General features: G+C 37.9%; 1 protein-coding gene across 2 annotated transcripts; it reads left to right on the top strand.

Moving 5' to 3' along the window:
• The first annotated feature begins 2,599 nt into the window (after nt 1-2,599).
• Nucleotides 2,600-17,723, top strand: LOC149087878 (flavin-containing monooxygenase 5-like). 2 transcript variants are annotated; one of them, XM_089242258.1, is made up of 3 exons: nt 2,600-2,761; nt 8,214-8,860; nt 15,249-17,723. In XM_089242258.1, the coding sequence occupies exons 1-3, from the start codon at nt 2,755-2,757 to the stop codon at nt 16,353-16,355; spliced, it is 1,761 nt and encodes a 586-aa protein (XP_089098384.1). In that variant the 5' UTR covers nt 2,600-2,754; the 3' UTR covers nt 16,356-17,723. The 2 variants fall into 2 exon arrangements, with proteins under 2 accessions (XP_089098384.1, XP_089098379.1); XM_089242253.1 differs by lacking the exon at nt 15,249-17,723 and adding an exon at nt 10,678-13,333.
• Nucleotides 17,724-18,320: the final 597 nt, after the last annotated feature.

The following is an 18,320-nucleotide window of genomic DNA, read 5'->3' as shown; positions in this document are numbered from 1 at the left end:
ACTTTTCTCTCTGCTATGGATAGTTAGGTAGCAATGAAAATACCGTCGAATTCGCATTAACCCATTTTTGACTGACCAGAACCGTCGCGTGCCTTCTCGGGACCCCCGGGAAGACTTTTTGTTGGAGGCACCCTTCAAAGGGTTATTATTATGCAAAATGAATGTGTGTACATTATTTGTGTGTGTGGCCTCCCCCCCCCCATGCTGCAAGGAGGCCTGGCGCAGTGCCTCGGTTGCACCAGTCTAGTTGCGGCTCTGTGACCGACGTCCTAAATGTGCTCGGTTCAGTTGTGTGGAACTGTGTCGTGAGTCACCCTTAAGTGATCTGTGAATGTGACAGGGGCCTACTTGAGTGATCTGAAAATGTGTCAAGGCCCACTTAAATGCTCTGGAATTGTGCGACTTAAGCGATCTGTAAATGTGCCGCTTAGATAATTTTTTATAAAAGTAGATTAAGGGGGCTGGCCACATCACAGATAACCCAAAGGGCCACATTTGGTCCGTACGCCAAGGGTTTACAATATATGGCTTAAAGGGTGGTAGACCGCAATGAATTTCTTTACAAGAAATTTTCAGTTCTGAGCCTTCAATAGCGCTGAAATGAACAGAAATTGGTTATGGTGATATGTAAAGGTATTTTCTTTCTTTCGAAATTTTAATCATTAAAAAATTTTTTTTTGCATTACAAAATAAATTCTTGATCGTCCAAGGGGAGGGGGGAAGGCACACGTTCCCGCCATGCCCCCCCCCCCATCCCTGCGTACATCTCTGATCCCACCAATGTGCGTTAGGTAGCGGGCAGAGCTGACGGGGCAGGTGGGGTCAGAGTTTTGCTGAATTTCGCTGACGGGGGGGAGGGTGAGCAGGGCCGTCATTTCAACTTTTTCCAGGGGGGGGGCAAAGAGCATGTACTAAAGGTACGCATATATATATATATATATATATATTTGTATATATGTATATATATATATACCATTTGTATTGTATTTTCAAAAGCCGGGGGGGGGGGCAACGGCCCCCTGCCCACCTTAAATGACGGGCCTGGGGGAGAGGGGGTCAAAAATGGCTAATATTTTTCTGACGGGACGGATGGGTTCAAAAATGGCTAAACTTTGCTGACAGACAGACAGACAGAATTTAATTTTTCTCGTCGCTGCCCAGCCCAAAGGGGCTGCCTGGCGACTTACAGACTGCCCTTGCTAGCTATGAAGAGGGTTATAGACAAGTTTGTGCGTGTTTGTGTAGATGTGAAGTGCTGGTAAGTTAATAGAGAGAAGAAAAAAAAACACATACAGTCCGATAAATGCTACCATCAGAATAGTACAATACACAAAGATCAGCCAAACTTCACCAAAATGCCACTCTATGCAATAGAGCAGTTGATCAGTAAAATCAATAGTAGTATTAAAAAAAAAAAAAATATATATATATATATATATATATATATATATATATATATATATATATATATATATACATACACATATACACACACATATATACACATACATATTATGCGATAAATGTATATTATAATGGACGCAAAAATGAAATTACTTATGTACAATTCACCAAAACGCTACATAATGCACTAATGAGAAAATAATAATAAAAAAATATATATATAGCATACAAAAGAAGTCATAGAAAAACAAGTGTGTTAGCCGAAATTATACAAATTGATGCAGTGCAAGATCAGTCATGTGCATCAAACCACAATGCCACTCTATGCAATACAGTTGATCGATTATTTCGATAGCAAATTAAAAGTACAAAAATATTATGATAGATCGACAAAGATTATACAGCTTAGTAGTTCAGACCCTAACGCACCGACCATGGCACGTGCAGCACGTTTTGAGGCCAACGCTGCATGTTGGTTTTTGAAACATGAGCCCATACTGGGGCGGCGTAGGTCATGATAGGTCTAATGATTGATTTAAACAATATGACTTTGTTTTTAAGAGTTAGTCTTGCACTTGGAAATGTAATGCGTGACATCATTCCCATGGTTTGGGTAGCCTTAGTTCTTACGTGATTTATTTGCGGAACGAAGGATAATGATTGGTTTAGAATACATCCCAAATATTTCACTTCCTTCACAGGTCTTATGGCTTCTCTGCCCAAGTAGATTGGTGCTCTAGTGAATTTGGTTCTTCTTGTTAACCAGATGAACTGACACTTGGCATGATTAAGCTCGACAGCATTATCCTCACACCAGTCTTCAACCTCCTCCAGAGTCTCCTGAAGATTTTCTCTGCATTTATCAGATTTTCTGTTGTTGGTGATAATAATTGCATCATCCGCAAAGAGTCCCAGTATGCCCATTTGGGGGGCAGGGAAGTCATTGATGTAGATGGAGAAGTAAACTTTGCTGACGTAACACTTGAACGGCCCCATATCAATATAAATTTCATTTTATAGTGATCGAGGGCCTTGATTGAGAGGATGTGTTTGAAATAGAAGGCAATTTTACGATATCAACTGCCATACACTCGGTGATTGGTGTGGTTTTTATCTTTTTTTTTCGCTTGAGCTGACGTTTTCTTCTTTTTTTTATCAACCGAGAGGTTTAATCAACTACCAGAATAATGGAGATCAAAAGTCAGTTGAGTTGAATAGAACAACCGATATGATGATCGAGGAAGAAAAATAAAGGGTAAATAGGAGTCAATAATCACGTTCAAGTATTCAAAACAACGGAATCGAAATTTGAGCCACACCGAAAGTTTAGCATATAATATTTCCGTTGAAATGTCCAGTAAGCAAACTTTTATTGATTTCATTATATCATGTGATTATATAATTATATGCGTATACACACTTATATTTTTCATTCAATAATTTCATATATTTTTCTGATTAGTCATCAATAGATATCAGTTGCGGTGCATCACATCTGAGGAATTCACTGCCTGTGAATTATACTTTTGTAAGCAATTTGTCAGATATAATCAGATATGGCATTTTAGTGGCGAACCGTTGATCCCAGACGCATACTTCCAGTTGGAAAAAGTTTCCCAATAGCGTGTAGTACTCAGATATGTCACCCGTATTTCGAGGGGTTGTATAGTTATTAATAAAAACCTTTTTGTACCGTCCCCGTGTGCCCCAAAACCAGATTCGAAAGTTTTTGCTCTGTCTGTCCTGACGTAAACTAAAAAATTCTTCGTTTCTGAGTGCAATATTCACTGAGATATCATATATATATATATATATATATATATATATATATAATTCACAGAAAACGGGGAAGAAGTTGGGAAAGGACAGCATAAATGAGGGAAAGTAGCGTTGTCCGTTAGTTTTTTTGCTTTTCTTTACCCCGAACTTAACTCCGAATTTTGAATTCGAATTTCTTAGCGATTATTGCACTTAGGAACGTGGAATGTTTTTAGTTGGCATCAAGAGAGACAACTTTCGAATTGGGTTTTGAGGTACACACGGGGCCACTGCATATAAAGTTGGTTTTTATATTTTAATAACTATATAAGCCTTTGAAACACGTATGACATATCTAGGTACTACACGTTATTTGGATGATTTTCCTAATTGGAAGTATGCCTCTAGGATAAACGGTTTGCCAGTAATATGCAGCAAGGGGAGAGAATTAAGGATTATGTTTTTGGATATTTTCACACTACCAAAACTGGGACAGGGTAAGTTTTGAACACATTTTTTGAACATTTTTTAAATTGGAACCATACCTCTACGACTGACGGTCTATGAATAGATAAAGGCCGCATTAGCACTTAGTGGATACCCTGTGTACTTAATTTATAAACTTCCATTTTATAAATTGAAAATTGGATAATTTTTTCGAACTTTTCGCGTGAGATGTATATACAGGTTGTGTGTGTGTGTCCCATAAATTCGGAAATAGTTTAAAAATTCATAAAAGCTGAAGGAATCGGCATATTTAAATTGTGGTTTGCGAAAAGTTATTCCCATAAAGGGGGGGGGGATTCTTTTTGATACGGAAGCAAAATTTAGTTGAAGGGTAGAGAGAAGTTGCTGCACGAAAAACTGATGAAATATACAAATCATAGTCCTATAAAATGCAAGATTAGCAGCTCATTCCTGAATTAATCAGAAGCTTTACGGACGCTTCGGACACAGATGTAGAGAAAAGGTTTTCTTCGGAATTCTGAACTTATTTTTTGTGTGGTGCTCTCTATAGACAGAAAGTTTAACTTTTTTGTACACAAAAAAAAGGAAAGAGAAAGAAAATCCCCCTTCGTGAGGGCAAACATCATTACAATATACAAATTCCTTTACTGTTTATTTGTAAAATATCTACAAATTTATAGATAGATAGATAGAACCGCTCACAACCCCGGACTGATGCAAATACAAATACAAATACAAATACAAATACAAATACAACGCCACAACAGGCAAACTGCCCAACGAGGTGGCTGACTTAAGAACATCATGGATCCCCGAAGCACCTTACTTCCGTTCCCTCAAAAGAGGCAGAGTTGTGTCGGAAAAGTTAGCAAAGATTTATAGTAGTGGCTTCCCTTGCCCCGTGCCCGCAAGTTTCGAATTACTCGCGTCGTTCTCCCCAGGAAGACAGCCATCAACCAATGCAACATACAAGCCATTTGACAAAAATGGGTGACTGAATCCAATGACTAGGGAGAAAAATTGCACGTGCGCCCAGTGGCACATAAGGGCCGGAGACCGCAGCCGAAAGAAATGTGGAAAAGACTTGTGGGCAAGAAAGAAGAGGAAGAAGCTGGCAAGTTGAAGTGGGAGAGATTTGAGAATGGTCTAAATACACAATACACAATGTATACAAATTACATATATACAGCGCCTCGACTGTGACGGGAAACGAAGAAACAAAGCCTCCGTCCACAGTGCTGAGCAGTTTTGCCTGTCCAATCGCAGAATATGCAATATACACACACACACAGAATTCACACAGAGCCTGCACTGCAACGGGAATAATCAAACAGAGCCTCCGTTGACAGTGCTGGGCATTCCTACAAATTTATGGAACAATCTGTATGTAGGCTACTGCAAGTTAACTTTAATAGAGGCTTTGCAGGTGTAATTCCCAAAGTGTGGGTCGCGACACCCCTAATGTATCGCGAGGGATTGTCCAGAATGGAAACAACGTAAGCAAAAATATGTCGGAACTAAAAAAATGCCTCAACTCAGCTGAACAGCTAGATACTTTCCCTACATTTATCATAAGAACCCATTCGGACTCGTGTGGGTTGCTTTTTCTTACTGTAGATTCTGTTTTATTCGACTCCAGGGAGTTAAGCCCTGGCTTAAAGGATTGCGTAAGCTTTGAGTTAGAAATATCATGAATATGAACTTCGGGGTTTTCATCAGAGGGTAGCAGTTGAACTTTTTTAAGGAAGTTTTTTTAAGATGGCTTCCAGAAGGAAAGTGCCTCCGGGGGAAAACTGTGATTTATTTCCTGAAATTTAGCAATAGAATTCTGAAAAAAATTGTATGTAAAGGTGAATATATATCCTGCATCATCTTGGCTGAAAAAGTTTGAAGGAAGTTAACTTTCTTCACAAAAAAATATTAAAATTTGAAAAATAAAGATGAACAATAACGCGATCCACAAGTATTCCCAAGGGATCAGTATGATCCGTCCAGGGAATTTGTTGGTGTTAGTAAACATCCATGCCCGAACCGGGATTCGAACCCAGACCTGCACAATGAGAAGCCAGTTCCCTAACCACTCGACTGCCAGGCGGCAAGTTTCCTGACATTTATGTTTTAAAAGCATTTTTTGAGCATCGAAAATGAAAAGACGAGGCTAAAAAGAATACAGTGCCATATTTTATCAAATTCTACATGCACAACAAATCAATAGATCAATTTAACATTTTGACGTGGAATTCAGAAAGAATCAACCATTTTAAAATACTTTTACGAATTAAAAACACAGAACGATTATAAATTTTGCTGCATTCATCACATTTACCAGTGATTATGCATAACTCTCAAATTTTCGATCCATAAATATATCATGACGTAAATACAACTTTTTTCATATTATGGGAACTTATAGATTTGAAATTTTTAATCAGTTTAAAACTTTTGAACAGAGAAAATTGAATTTCTCCCACAAAATATGTGAGAAGAAGCTCTAATCTCGGCCGAAATATTACACAAATTAAAAATCATTATTAATCTGCTACTGCGTTTGTTTTTTCACACGCTTCGGTGTATGTAAAAAAGCCAACATTACAGAAGCGATGTCCATTTTTAATATTAATGTATTATCGAATCATTATTATTTTTATCTGAAGCAGCTATGCAATACATGCACAGTACCACATCCATTTCACCATGACTATTAATTTAAAGAAACATGAAGCACATTATAAAAATTATTGTTAGTCTTATAATGTTACGGTAGCTTCACTTATATGTATAATGTAAACACAACGACGAATCATTTATCACATTAACCATGGTTTGTAGACTATGCATAATGAACTATACGTACAAATGTGATAGATTCACGGTATATGAGCAAAATTTATCAAACTTGTCGAAATGGCCAGTGATTATTCATATAATGACAGCTCTTTATCACTTTCGCCGTAACATGTATAGCATATCCCCACTTTATGGAGGGTGGCAGGGATCTATCCCAGTGAACGCGGATGAGTCTTTTATTCGAATCATATCGGATGACTAAGTATGCATGTTTCTACTTTTCACTTCAACATGTTAAAAAAAATTATGTATTTATAATTTTTTCTCAACCACATTCACACATTTGCTTAAATAATCTCCACCATTTTTTCAGGCTAGTGTCGCTCTAAAATTCCTTTGCAGTTAATTTTTAGCTGGGTGCTCATTGGTCAATGGCGAAATTCCCCAAAAAGGGAAATTTTTCGGCCTGTCCATCGTCACGTGTGATTTTAAGAATAACTTTTAACAATCACACCGCGATTGCATTCTGCGCTCGATTCCGTACAAATAGAAGAATAACCGAGACAAAAATGCTCATTCTTTGTTTTTTCCATCAGTTTCTCTTTGTCATATATTCTATAATCTACTACTTTTAATATAAGTAAATAAATTATTCAAGGAGTATGCATATTATGATAAAGAAATCGTTTGTTGATCTTGGTTATACTGGCAGCAATGTTAAAGAGAAGAGTAAGGTCTACGGTAAAGTAGGGGGTGTACCACCTTCTGATTCTTAATAACCAATCATCCATACGTAAGAATCACGTTAAGAATCGAGCGCAGAATGCAACCACGGCGTGGTTGTTAAAAGTTATTCTTAAAATCACACGTGACGATGGGCAGGCCGAAAAATTTCCCTTTCGTGCGGAATTTCGAACGAATTAGTACATGCCGGAATGCGTGCTTTCCGAGTGTATGTATGGCCCTAACGCATTCAAGTTTTCAGAATCGTGCTTGTTTCGTGTTCTGCTTGTGCTGCTACCTGTTTCCATGTTTTGAAGTGAAACTAAAAATGCTCGAATTTTCATGTTATGAAAGTATCGTCTTGTATGTAGGTCTGCCGGAGAGAATTTTTCAGATGGGAGACCGGAGCCATCGTTTTGAGGATTCCTTAAAAAAAGTTCACTCACACTTTACTTCACTTGCATTGAGCGCGCTGCCAAGGCAATCACATGCGGTGTAATGAAATTACTGTTATCTATCACTGATATCTTATTGAATTTTCACGACATTCAACTGGATTTTTTATATAAGTGGCGCTATACATCTGGTAACCGAATTCTGTAACAATAAAATGGTATTTCTTCCGCATGAGTAATTAAAAATCCTTAATGGATAAATTTGATAAATTTGCCAATATAGTCGGATGGAGGTAACACGTAATAGCAAGGATTACGTCACTGCACACGAAGAGGAAAAAGAAAATAACTGAACGTGGCTTCTAACGGAATTGAATATTTCAGTTCGTTTTAAATTAGCGGCAACCCGTTGCGTAGGAAAATTCTGTTTTCGTTGGGTGTTTGGCGCGTAACTGACCCTTAAAAAGTGCCACGTCACAAAATTTCAAGAAACGTTATATCTCCCTTAATATTCGTCCGATCCTAAAACGGAAATCACTTCCCTGTATTAGTTTTTGACAAGGAATCATGTGTATAATTATTGGGTGGTCGATATTATCTACCCTGTATAGCTTATTGTAATACCATGGATAAACTGCATCCCTGTTGTACGTTACATATGTGTTTCTCTCTTTTCAGAACCGAAAACTGCCTTGCCACCTTGCCAAAGGGTGGCGGTAATCGGTGGTGGATTTGCAGGTCTTTTTAGCATCAGAGAGTTGAAGGCGGTAGGAATCGAACCGATATGTTTCGAAAAATCTTCGGATTTCGGTGGAACCTGGTACTACCGGGAGGAAGATATCGAAGGAGTTCCGTCGGTCATGTCGACAACAATCATCAATCACAGTAAAGAAATGGGAGCTATCAGTAATTTCCCATTTCCCAAAGAATATCCAAACTACATGCCACACTGGAGGATAAAAGAATTTGTGGAGATGCTAGCAAAGAAGTATGACATGATTCGTCACATAAAATTCCGAATGGAAGTTATCAAACTATCCAAATCCAAAGATTACGAAAAGACGGGAAGGTATACGGTGACGGTGAAGAATCTCGATACCGGCGAAGTATCTACAGATGTATACGATGGTGTAATGGTGTGCTCCGGGCAATTGATATATCCAAATATGGCAGAATATGAAGGGATGGAGAATTTCCGCGGAAAGATACTGCATTCTCACAGTTTGAAGACGTTTGAAGAATTTAGAGGAAAAAATGTCGTGATAGTCGGTGTCGGATGTTCGGCTCTTGACGCAGCTGTAGAAATCAGTTCAGTTGCTAAACAGGTACGTACCTACGTAATTAATGTATTCAGTCAAGGAAACATTCTATTTTCTGGATATTATACTGAGGTGAACTCGGAAAGAAAAGTCGTCTTGTCCCGGCGGAGACAAAAGATGACTTTTCTTTCCGAGTTCACCTCAGCATAATATCCAGAAAATAAAATGTTTCCTTGATATCTTGGGCTGAGAAAAAGCCATCTATCTCTGTAATGTACTCAGTGTTCGATAAATTTGATCAGTACAGTAAGAACCCCGATCATCTGAGAATCGATTAACCCAGTTTTGGGTTTTCCGAAGAACTTTTAATAAACTAATGTCGAAAATTCGGTGCAGTGAATCTCGAAACGCCTTGCATCTCGACAATGGTTCACAGATTGCCTACGCCAGTGTTTCAGAAAATGAGTGGTACCGCCCTTTGTGGGGGGGGGGCGATAAAATTTTATTTTTCGGATGAGACAAATGGGTTTGCAAGACACGGGATTAGACAAACATCTATGGGGAGTGGTGTATGCCTGGTCTTTCTAGCTGCTGCCCGCGAACACCATGTTTCTCCCTAGTGACATGTCAACGTATGGGCCTACCCACTAACGATCCTTGAGAAAAACCTCACGATGAGAGGAGATTTGTTACTATGGTTTCCAAGAGCATGTATTCCAATTGGTAGGAAGGTATATGCCATAGAGTTATAATAGTATATCTTTAGTCTATGGCAGTGTTTTTCAAAGTAGGCAATATCGCCCCTGGTGGGCGATGGAATGGTCTGGGGGGCGATAGAATCTACGAGTATAATATAGGATCGTATGGGTTCGAGTTGGGGGGGGGGGCGATGAGAGAGAAAAACTTTTGAAGAAGGGGGCTATGGAACAAAAAGTTTGGGAAACTATGGTATATATGGTATATGCAGTTAGGTAAAGGCCATAACTTTGCTCGGTGACCCACAGTGCCTCTAAAACGGTTCTTGTGCTCGTTGAAAGATCTACGAGTGCTCGATGACAAAAGACATTGAAAGACTATTTTTTAAAGCCCTTTACTTAAAGTATTGTTCGAGATGCTGTAAAGTACATACATTACTTTATACTACACTCGTTTGGTGTTTTTAACCTTTACAGCATCAATCGCCTAACTTGATATCTTCGGCAACTCCAGGAAGTCCCACTTTCTCAAAGTTCTTACTTTTTACTGTTTTTACCAGTTTCACTGTTTTTAAGGGGTCACGTAGCGTAGCTCTTGACATAGGGAAAAGTTAAAATATCATTAAAAGTACTACATATATATATATATATGAAGTAAAAGATTCCGGATCCATTTCGTGAATATTTCATTTATAAAAGAAATAAATTAATTTTTTAAATTTTAGATTTTAAATTAAACTTTAAATAAGAATGGGTCAATGCAACTTCAATCTTATAGTTCATTTTATGAAATGAACCGTTTTCTTCAATATGGTATAGTTACATCCATGTCATGTCATTTTATCATGAGCCCAAGCTGTTTTTAATGTGTTTTTTTTTGTTTTTTTTACGAATCAAGTATTAGATATATGTAAAATTTTATACCAGCATAGGATAACATAAGGTACATATCTCAAAAATACGAGAAAAAAGTTCTAAAAAAACCAATGGTTAAATAGTATTTTTAATGATATTTTAAATTTCCCCATGTTAAGAGGCATGTAACCCCTTAATAAAAGTTACACATCAAATTACTGACCCACACCGTTTGAAAATCATTTCGTACAGCTTGAACAAATTATCTGATGAACATTGAATCCTGTAAAAACATCTTTGATTACATCCTGTCTTCGATAATTTATATTTCAGGTATACTTAAGCTGTCGGACACCTTCTTATGTGATATCACGTGTTGGGCCAAACGGCATGCCAGTTGACTATTCGTACCTCAGAAGGCACATAACTTTTCTTCAAGACATACTTCCGATAAAACTTTGCTGTAAATTGTTTGACGCCTACTTCGTTGATAGAGTTTTCAATCACAAACTATTCGGAATCAAACCAAAATACTCTTGGCTGTGTCGTGAACCGATACTGAACGATCAAATCGCATCCAGAATTCTAAGTGGCACCGTCTTGGTTCGTGATAATATCGATCGCTTCGTAGAGGACGGCGTTCATTTTGTAGGCGAAGAAGAGATGACGGCCGCAGACGTGGTGGTAATGGCCACAGGATATCACTTGAAACTCCCATTCTTAGACGACGGAATTCTAGAAATCAACGAAGGGAAGATAAACATGTACAAGTGCATGTACCCTGCTCAACTCGAGCACCACACGTTAGCGTTTATAGGGTTCTGTCTTCCCATCGGTCCTGGGTGGCCCGTTGGAGAACTCCAAACCCGGTGGGCAGCGCAACTGTTCAGCGGCAACGTAAAGCTTCCGAGTACCGATATCATGAAGAAAGAAGTCGATGAACGACATTCAAAAAATATGAAGAGGTTCCCCCCTGCGGAGAAAATCACAATGCGTGTGGACTACGTTCCATACTGCGATGACATAGCTTCTCAGTTCGGTGCTAAGCCGAACTTCTGGAAGATGTTATTCACGGATCCGAGGCTGTTCATCAGCTGCATATTTGGACCGTCATTGTCTTACCAATACCGACTCGATGGTCCCAACAAGTGGCCCCTGGCTAGAGAGACCATTCTAACAGCTCCGGAGAGGATGCAATACCCGTTCACCCGTGGCACACCGGAACGTAGTTTTTCAAAGTATTCGAAAAATTTTCTGATAGGAAATGCGTTCCTAATTTTGATCCTCTGTTTCATTGCGTTGCTCTTTGTTATAAGTCCCAAAATCGAAAGTGACTATTTTTCTTGTGGCTTATTGTTATTGTTCAACATTGTCTCATTCGTAGTGATTGCATGGAAAAATCTGATTGAATCTGTAGTGAACAGATCTTTTTGCGTGTGAGGAGAAAGTGATAAAAATCGATTAATTTACGGGGAATTGACGTTATCGAATCGTTATGAGTAATTTTTGAGAATTCAAAGTATTCGTACTATTAAAAAAAATTATTTATGTTTATGGTCATAGCGAAACATAATACGTATTATCTTTCCCTCTTAGTTGTATTCCAAACAATTCACGATAAACTTACACTATGTTCAAACTGCCAATAATATGAACTTCTCTCTCTCTCTATAATGTTGCTCATATGTACGTATACTGTGGTATAATTTTTATAACATGCAGAATGTTTCAAGAAAACATCGCCAGAACGAAAAGGGCAATTCAGGCATACGATAAATGCTACTAAATCACATAAGAACATGTATGCGTAAACGTCGTCTGGAAGCAGTAGACGTCATTTAAAGACAGTAAATACAAGGACGAGGAAGAAGAATGCTTCCACAATAATTTAGTTCGGAACAATACTACTACAGTAGATGCTCAAAGTTTTTTATCCAGACGCACTGACACGAGCATTACATCGATGCTGCATGGACTGCAGCAACTTCTCAAAAATACCAGGTGTGTGACGCAACAGCTCCCTGTATCGGCTCCAGATTGCGTTTGCGCACCTATGTTCCTGTGCGATTTTGTATACTTATCGCATGCGTGAATTGCCCTTTGATTTTGACGATGCTTTTTTTAAGCACCCCGTATATTAGACAAATATTGAAAACAATGTTTTAAATATCATTTCATTCCAATGCATTTCAAGTAATCCGAATCTGTCACTGTTAGAAAATGTAGTAATTCAATAGTGAAGTTAATATATGAGTTAATAAGTAAATTATTAACTTATTACAGTAAAACCCTTCTTAACGAACACACCTCTGATGCGGTCACCCCTGTTTTACCGCAAAATAATAATTTCACTGCGTATAATAAAACTATGCTTTTCGAACCCCTTGATTAACGGTCCTCCCCTTTTATGGATGAATGTTTTGGCCCCACTAGTTTCCGCAAAAGCGAGGTTTTACTGTAATCAAACTTGAGTTAATAATCAAGAAAGAATTTCTATCCTTGAAAATCAATGAAAATGAAATTTGAGAAGAATAGACCATTTATATTTCAAGAGGCTATTCTAAGCACCTGTGGCACAGAAAAATTCGGAAATCACACCATCTTCTGGACCAGGGGTTTACGCAATATCGATCTTTGAAGGAGTGCACTCAAGGTTTGGGGCCGGACGGGGAAGGGGGATGGTATAAGTAATCTCTTTCAGGAAAACCCTGTCATCCCCTCCCCGTCGCCCTTCCAATGTGCACGCCTCTGCTATAGACTAAACATCGCAAAAACATTTTCCTACTTGCTCTCCGGTCACAAAAATCTGAGAATGTCTAGTGTATTTGTACTTCTTGCTAACACATGTTGAAAGAAAAGCATTGCAAGTAAGCTCATCAGTTTCGGAATAGTACCAATTTGCAATGATATGCATTAATAAATAATGTGTGATGTAATGAATGTGTGTAAATACATAAATTGTAATCCGCCCTAATAAAGTTATGAACAGAAATGCGATTCATTATTTAGTGAAATATATCCAAAACAAGCGCGCTTCCGATCGTCGCTCCACGACAGTGGTTCCAACCTTTGGAAGCCAGTGGCTAGTTTTGAGACTGGTTCGCCCTCATGTCGAGTAGTACTCAACTCGTCTCTGTCTTGGGCTTTGTTCCTTATATATTTCTTATTTGGTTATAAGTGGTACATTCTGCGTCGTGCAATAGCGTTGAGACCCGATGTAGTGGCCGAACGGCCACAGTGACGTACTCGCATCGCGAGAACCCGGGCTTGAACCCCACCGCATCACACTGGCAGTCGGCTGATTTTGGTTTCCTGTGGTTCTCAACTTTGAGTCCTGACTTCGAGGAGTGAACGCGAGCCGATCTCTTTGCTTAAAAGTCTCGCCACAGAGAACAACAGGTCTACAATGGTACAAATATTCAATTATTACACTTCACTCACTTCACTCATGAAATATATAGGTGGCAGCACTGAAAAATCGTACAAAGCACTAGATACACACTCAGACTATTAGGTACACACACTCACACTTCCGGCACAACTCACTCGGTAGTAAGTTTCCCATGGCGATAGCTGTGCTTGGTTTGAAAGAAAGAAAAGAAAGAAGCTTCTGTGTGGGATATTTTGTTTCATAAATTCAGGAATAATTTCTCATTAATTCACTAAATTTTCATCGATTCTTTGGAATTTTTTCTCTTATTAATTCTGAATTTTGATCTTTATTCTGGGATTTTTCTCTCGTTATTGCTGAATTTTCTGTCAAGTCTGGAATTTTTTCTCGTATCAATTCTGGGATTTTCGCACCCGAACGCAAGTTTTGTGACTTCACAATGCCAGCTCCTAATTAGCTGCGCTATCATAACGCAACTTCTTTTGTTTTGATGTCAAGTTATTTTATCACGCGTGCAAGCTGTTTTTGATGCATTATTAAACTTTATTTGACATAATTTATATTACATTGACATATTCATAATGATTACAAATTTTCGAAAATTCGTGAATCTAGTCATGCCAAACCTAGACGTTTCATTTCCATGACGCGAGATTCTCACGGAGATTTGTTTTTGTTTTTGAGTGTGTGTTTTTAAATGGTCATGTGTCCTCTTAACATGGGGAAAAGTTAAAATATCATTAAAAATACTATTTAACCATTGATTTATTAGAATTTTTTTAACATATTTTTGAATAAATATTATACTATTCTGGTATAAAATTTTACATATCTCTCTTATACTTAATTTTTTTTAAATTTTCAAAAAAATACATTAAAAACAGCTTGCACATGATAAAATAACATGACATCAATGTAACTATGCAATATTGAAATTAAAATGAAGAAAACAGTTCATTTCATAAAATGAACGAAATGATTTCAGATCCATTCATAACTATTTTATTTATAACAAAAAATATTTTTTTTGAATTTTTGAAATTTTAAATTATATTTTAAATAAGAATGTGAGTCAAAGCAATTTCAATCTTTTAGTTCGTTTTATAAAATGAACTTTTTCTTCATTTTTATTTGAATATTGTATGGTTACATTGATGTCATGCCATTTTATCATGAGTGCAAGCTGTTTTTAATATATTTTTCTTGACATTTAAAAAAAAATTAAGTATTAGACTTATGTAAAATTTTATATCAGCATAGGGTAACATAAGGTACATATCTCAAAAATACGAGAAAAAACTTCTAATAAATCAATGGTTAAATAGTATTTTTAATGATATTTTAACTTTCCCCATCTTAAGAGGCATGTAACCCCTTAATAAAAGTTACACATCAAATTACTGACCCACACCGTTTGAAAATCATTTAGTGCAACTTGAACAAATTATCTGATGAACATTGAATCCTGTAAACATCTTTGATTACATCCTGTCTTCGATAATTTATATTTCAGGTATACTTGAGCTGTCGGACACCTTCTTATGTGATATCACGTGTTGGGCCAAACGGCATGCCAGTTGACTATTCTTACCTCAGCAGACACATAACTTTTCTTCAAGACATACTTCCGATAAAGATTTGCTGTAATTTGTTTGACGCCTACTTCGTTGATAGAGTTTTCAATCACAAGCTATTCGGAATGAAACCAAAATACTCTTGGCTGTGTCGTGAACCGATAGCGAATGATCACATCGCATCCAGAATTCTAAGTGGCACCGTCTTGGTTCGTGATAATATCGATCGCTTCGTAGAGGACGGCGTTCATTTTGTAGGCGAAGAAGAGATGACGGCCGCAGACGTGGTGGTAATGGCCACAGGATATCACTTAAAACTCCCATTCTTAGACGACGGAATTCTAGAAATCAACGAAGGGAAGATAAACATGTACAAGTGCATGTACCCTGCTCAACTCGAGCACCATACGTTAGCGTTTATAGGGTTCTGTCTTCCCATCGGTCCTGGGTCGCCCATTGAAGAACTCCAAACCCGGTGGGCAGTGCAACTGTTCAGCGGCAACGTAAAGCTTCCGAGTACCGATATCATGAAGAAAGAAGTCGATGAACGACATTCAAAAAATATGAAGAGGTTCCCCCCTGCGGAGAAAATCACAATGCGTGTGGACTACGTTCCATACTGCGATGACATAGCTTCTCAGTTCGGTGCTAAGCCGAACTTCTGGAAGATGTTATTCACGGATCCGAGGCTGTTCATCAGCTGCATATTTGGACCGTCATTGTCTTACCAATACCGACTCGATGGTCCCAACAAGTGGCCTCTGGCTAGAGAAACGATTCTAACGGCTCCGGAGAGGATGCAATACCCGTTCACCCGCGGCGCACCGGAACGTAGTGTTTCAAAGTATTCGAAAAATTTGCTAATAGGAAATGCGTTCCTAATTTTGATTCTGTGCTTCATTGCGTTGCTCTTTGTTATAGGTCCCAAAATCGAAAGCGACTATTTTTCTTGTGGCTTATTGTTATTGTTCAACATTGTTACATTCGTAGTGATTGCATGGAAAAATCTGATTGAATTTGTAGTGAACAGATCTTTTTGGGTGTGAGGAGAAAGTGATAAAAATCGATTAATTTACAGTGAATTGACGTTATCGAATCGTTATGAGTAATTTTTGGGAATTCAAAGTATTCGTACTATTAAAAAAAATTATTTATGTTTATGGTCACCGATAAATAATACGTATTATCTTTCCCTCTTAGTTGTATTCCAAACAATTCACGATAAACTTACACTATGTTCAAACTGCCAATAATATGAACTTCTCTCTCTCTCTATAATGTTGCTCATATGTACGTATACTGTGGTATAATTTTTATAACATGCAGGATGTTTCAAGAAAACATCACCAAAATGAAAGGGCAATTCAGGTATACGATAACAATCCATAATCACATAATAACATGTATGCGCAAACGTCCTGTGGAAACAGTAGACGTGATTGAAAGACAGTACATACAAGGACGAAGAAGAAGAATCCTTCCACAATAATTTAGTTAGGAACAATACTACTACAGTAGATGTTCAAAGTTTTTTGCCAGATGCACATACACGCACATTACATCGATGCTGCATGGACTGCAGCACCCTCTCAAAAATACCAGTTGTATTTACATATGCGTGACGCAACAGCTCCCTGTAGCGACTATAGATGGCGTTTGCGTACCTATGTTTCTGTGCGATTTTGCATGGTTATCGCATGCGTGAATTGCCCTTTCATTTTGGCGATCCTTTTTTTTTAACACCCTGTATATTAGACAAATAGTGAAAACAATGTTTTAAATATCATTTCATTCCAGTGTATTTCAAGTAATCCGAATCACTGTTAGAAAATGTAGTAATTCAATAGTCAAGTTAATATATGTGAGTTAATAATTAAGTTATTAACTTATTACAGTAAACCCCTCTTAACGGGACACACCTCTAAGATGCGGTCACCAAATAATAATTTCACCGTGTATAATAAAACTGTGCTTTTCAAACCCTTTTTCAACGGTCTTCCCGCTTTTACGGATGAATTCTTTTTCTCCACTAGTTCCCGCAAAAGAGAGGTTTTACTGTAATTAAGCTTGAGTTAATAATTAGGAAAGAATTTATATCCTTGAAAATCTAATTTGCGAAGAATAGAAGATTTATATTTCAAGAGGCTTTCTAAGTACCCGTGGCCCCGAAAAATTCGGAAATTACACCATCCTCTGGGCCAGGGGTTTACGCAAAATCGATCTTTGAAGGAGTGCACTCAAGGTTTGGGGCGGGACAAGGAAGGGGGCTGGTATAAGGAATCTCTTTCATAAAATAATAGATCACACACCGCAAAAACATTTTCTTACTTGCACCTCGGTCACAAAAGTCTGAGAATGCCTAGTGTATTTGTATTTCTTTAACACATGTTAAAAGAGAAACATTGCTTCATGAACATATTGCAAGTAAGCTCATCAGTTCGGGAATAGTACCAATATGTAATTATGTGCCTTGATAAATATTATGATGTGATGAATGTGTGTAAATTGTAATCCATCCTAATGAAGTTATGAATAGAAATGCGATTCATTATTTATTGAAATATCCAAAACAAGCGCGCTTCCTATCGGCGCTCTACGGCAGTGGTGGTTCTCAACATTTGGAATCCCTGGTTTCATTTATTTTTGTAAGTGGAAGGCCCGGTCCAAAACACGATTAACGGAGTATGAATGGGGGAAAAGGAAACGGCAGATCAGTCGCGGCCCGGTATGAATGATGTCACGGCCCAGTACCGGGCCGCGGCCCAGCGGCTGAGAAACACTGCTCTACGGAGTGTTCGGAAACTAAAGCTTGAATTGACATAATCCTGAAAATGATCAAAAGAAGATAAGAAGAAAATAAATTACTTCTGCAGATCTCACGAAACAAAAAATGTATTTCACGAAACAACATTCATCATGACCAGGTGACCCTATTTTATTAAGAAAAATACGGGTAATCATTGTCTTAAATATAACAAAATACGGGACATCGCTAATTATGATAAAAATCG

This window comes from Pholcus phalangioides, unplaced genomic scaffold, assembly GCF_987345545.1.
Source record: "Pholcus phalangioides strain wild (caught in Gottingen) unplaced genomic scaffold, Ppha-v1.0 ptg000003l_1, whole genome shotgun sequence".
Lineage (NCBI taxonomy): Eukaryota > Metazoa > Arthropoda > Arachnida > Araneae > Pholcidae > Pholcus > Pholcus phalangioides.
This window is presented reverse-complemented; position numbering and strand designations above follow the sequence as displayed.

What these genes read in the sequence shown, in the direction of transcription:
- LOC149087878 (XM_089242258.1), top strand. An exon ending in TCAGTTCAGTTGCTAAACAG is followed by an intron (nt 8,861 to 15,248) that starts GTACGTACCTAC and finishes TTTATATTTCAG; the next exon opens with GTATACTTGAGCTGTCGGAC.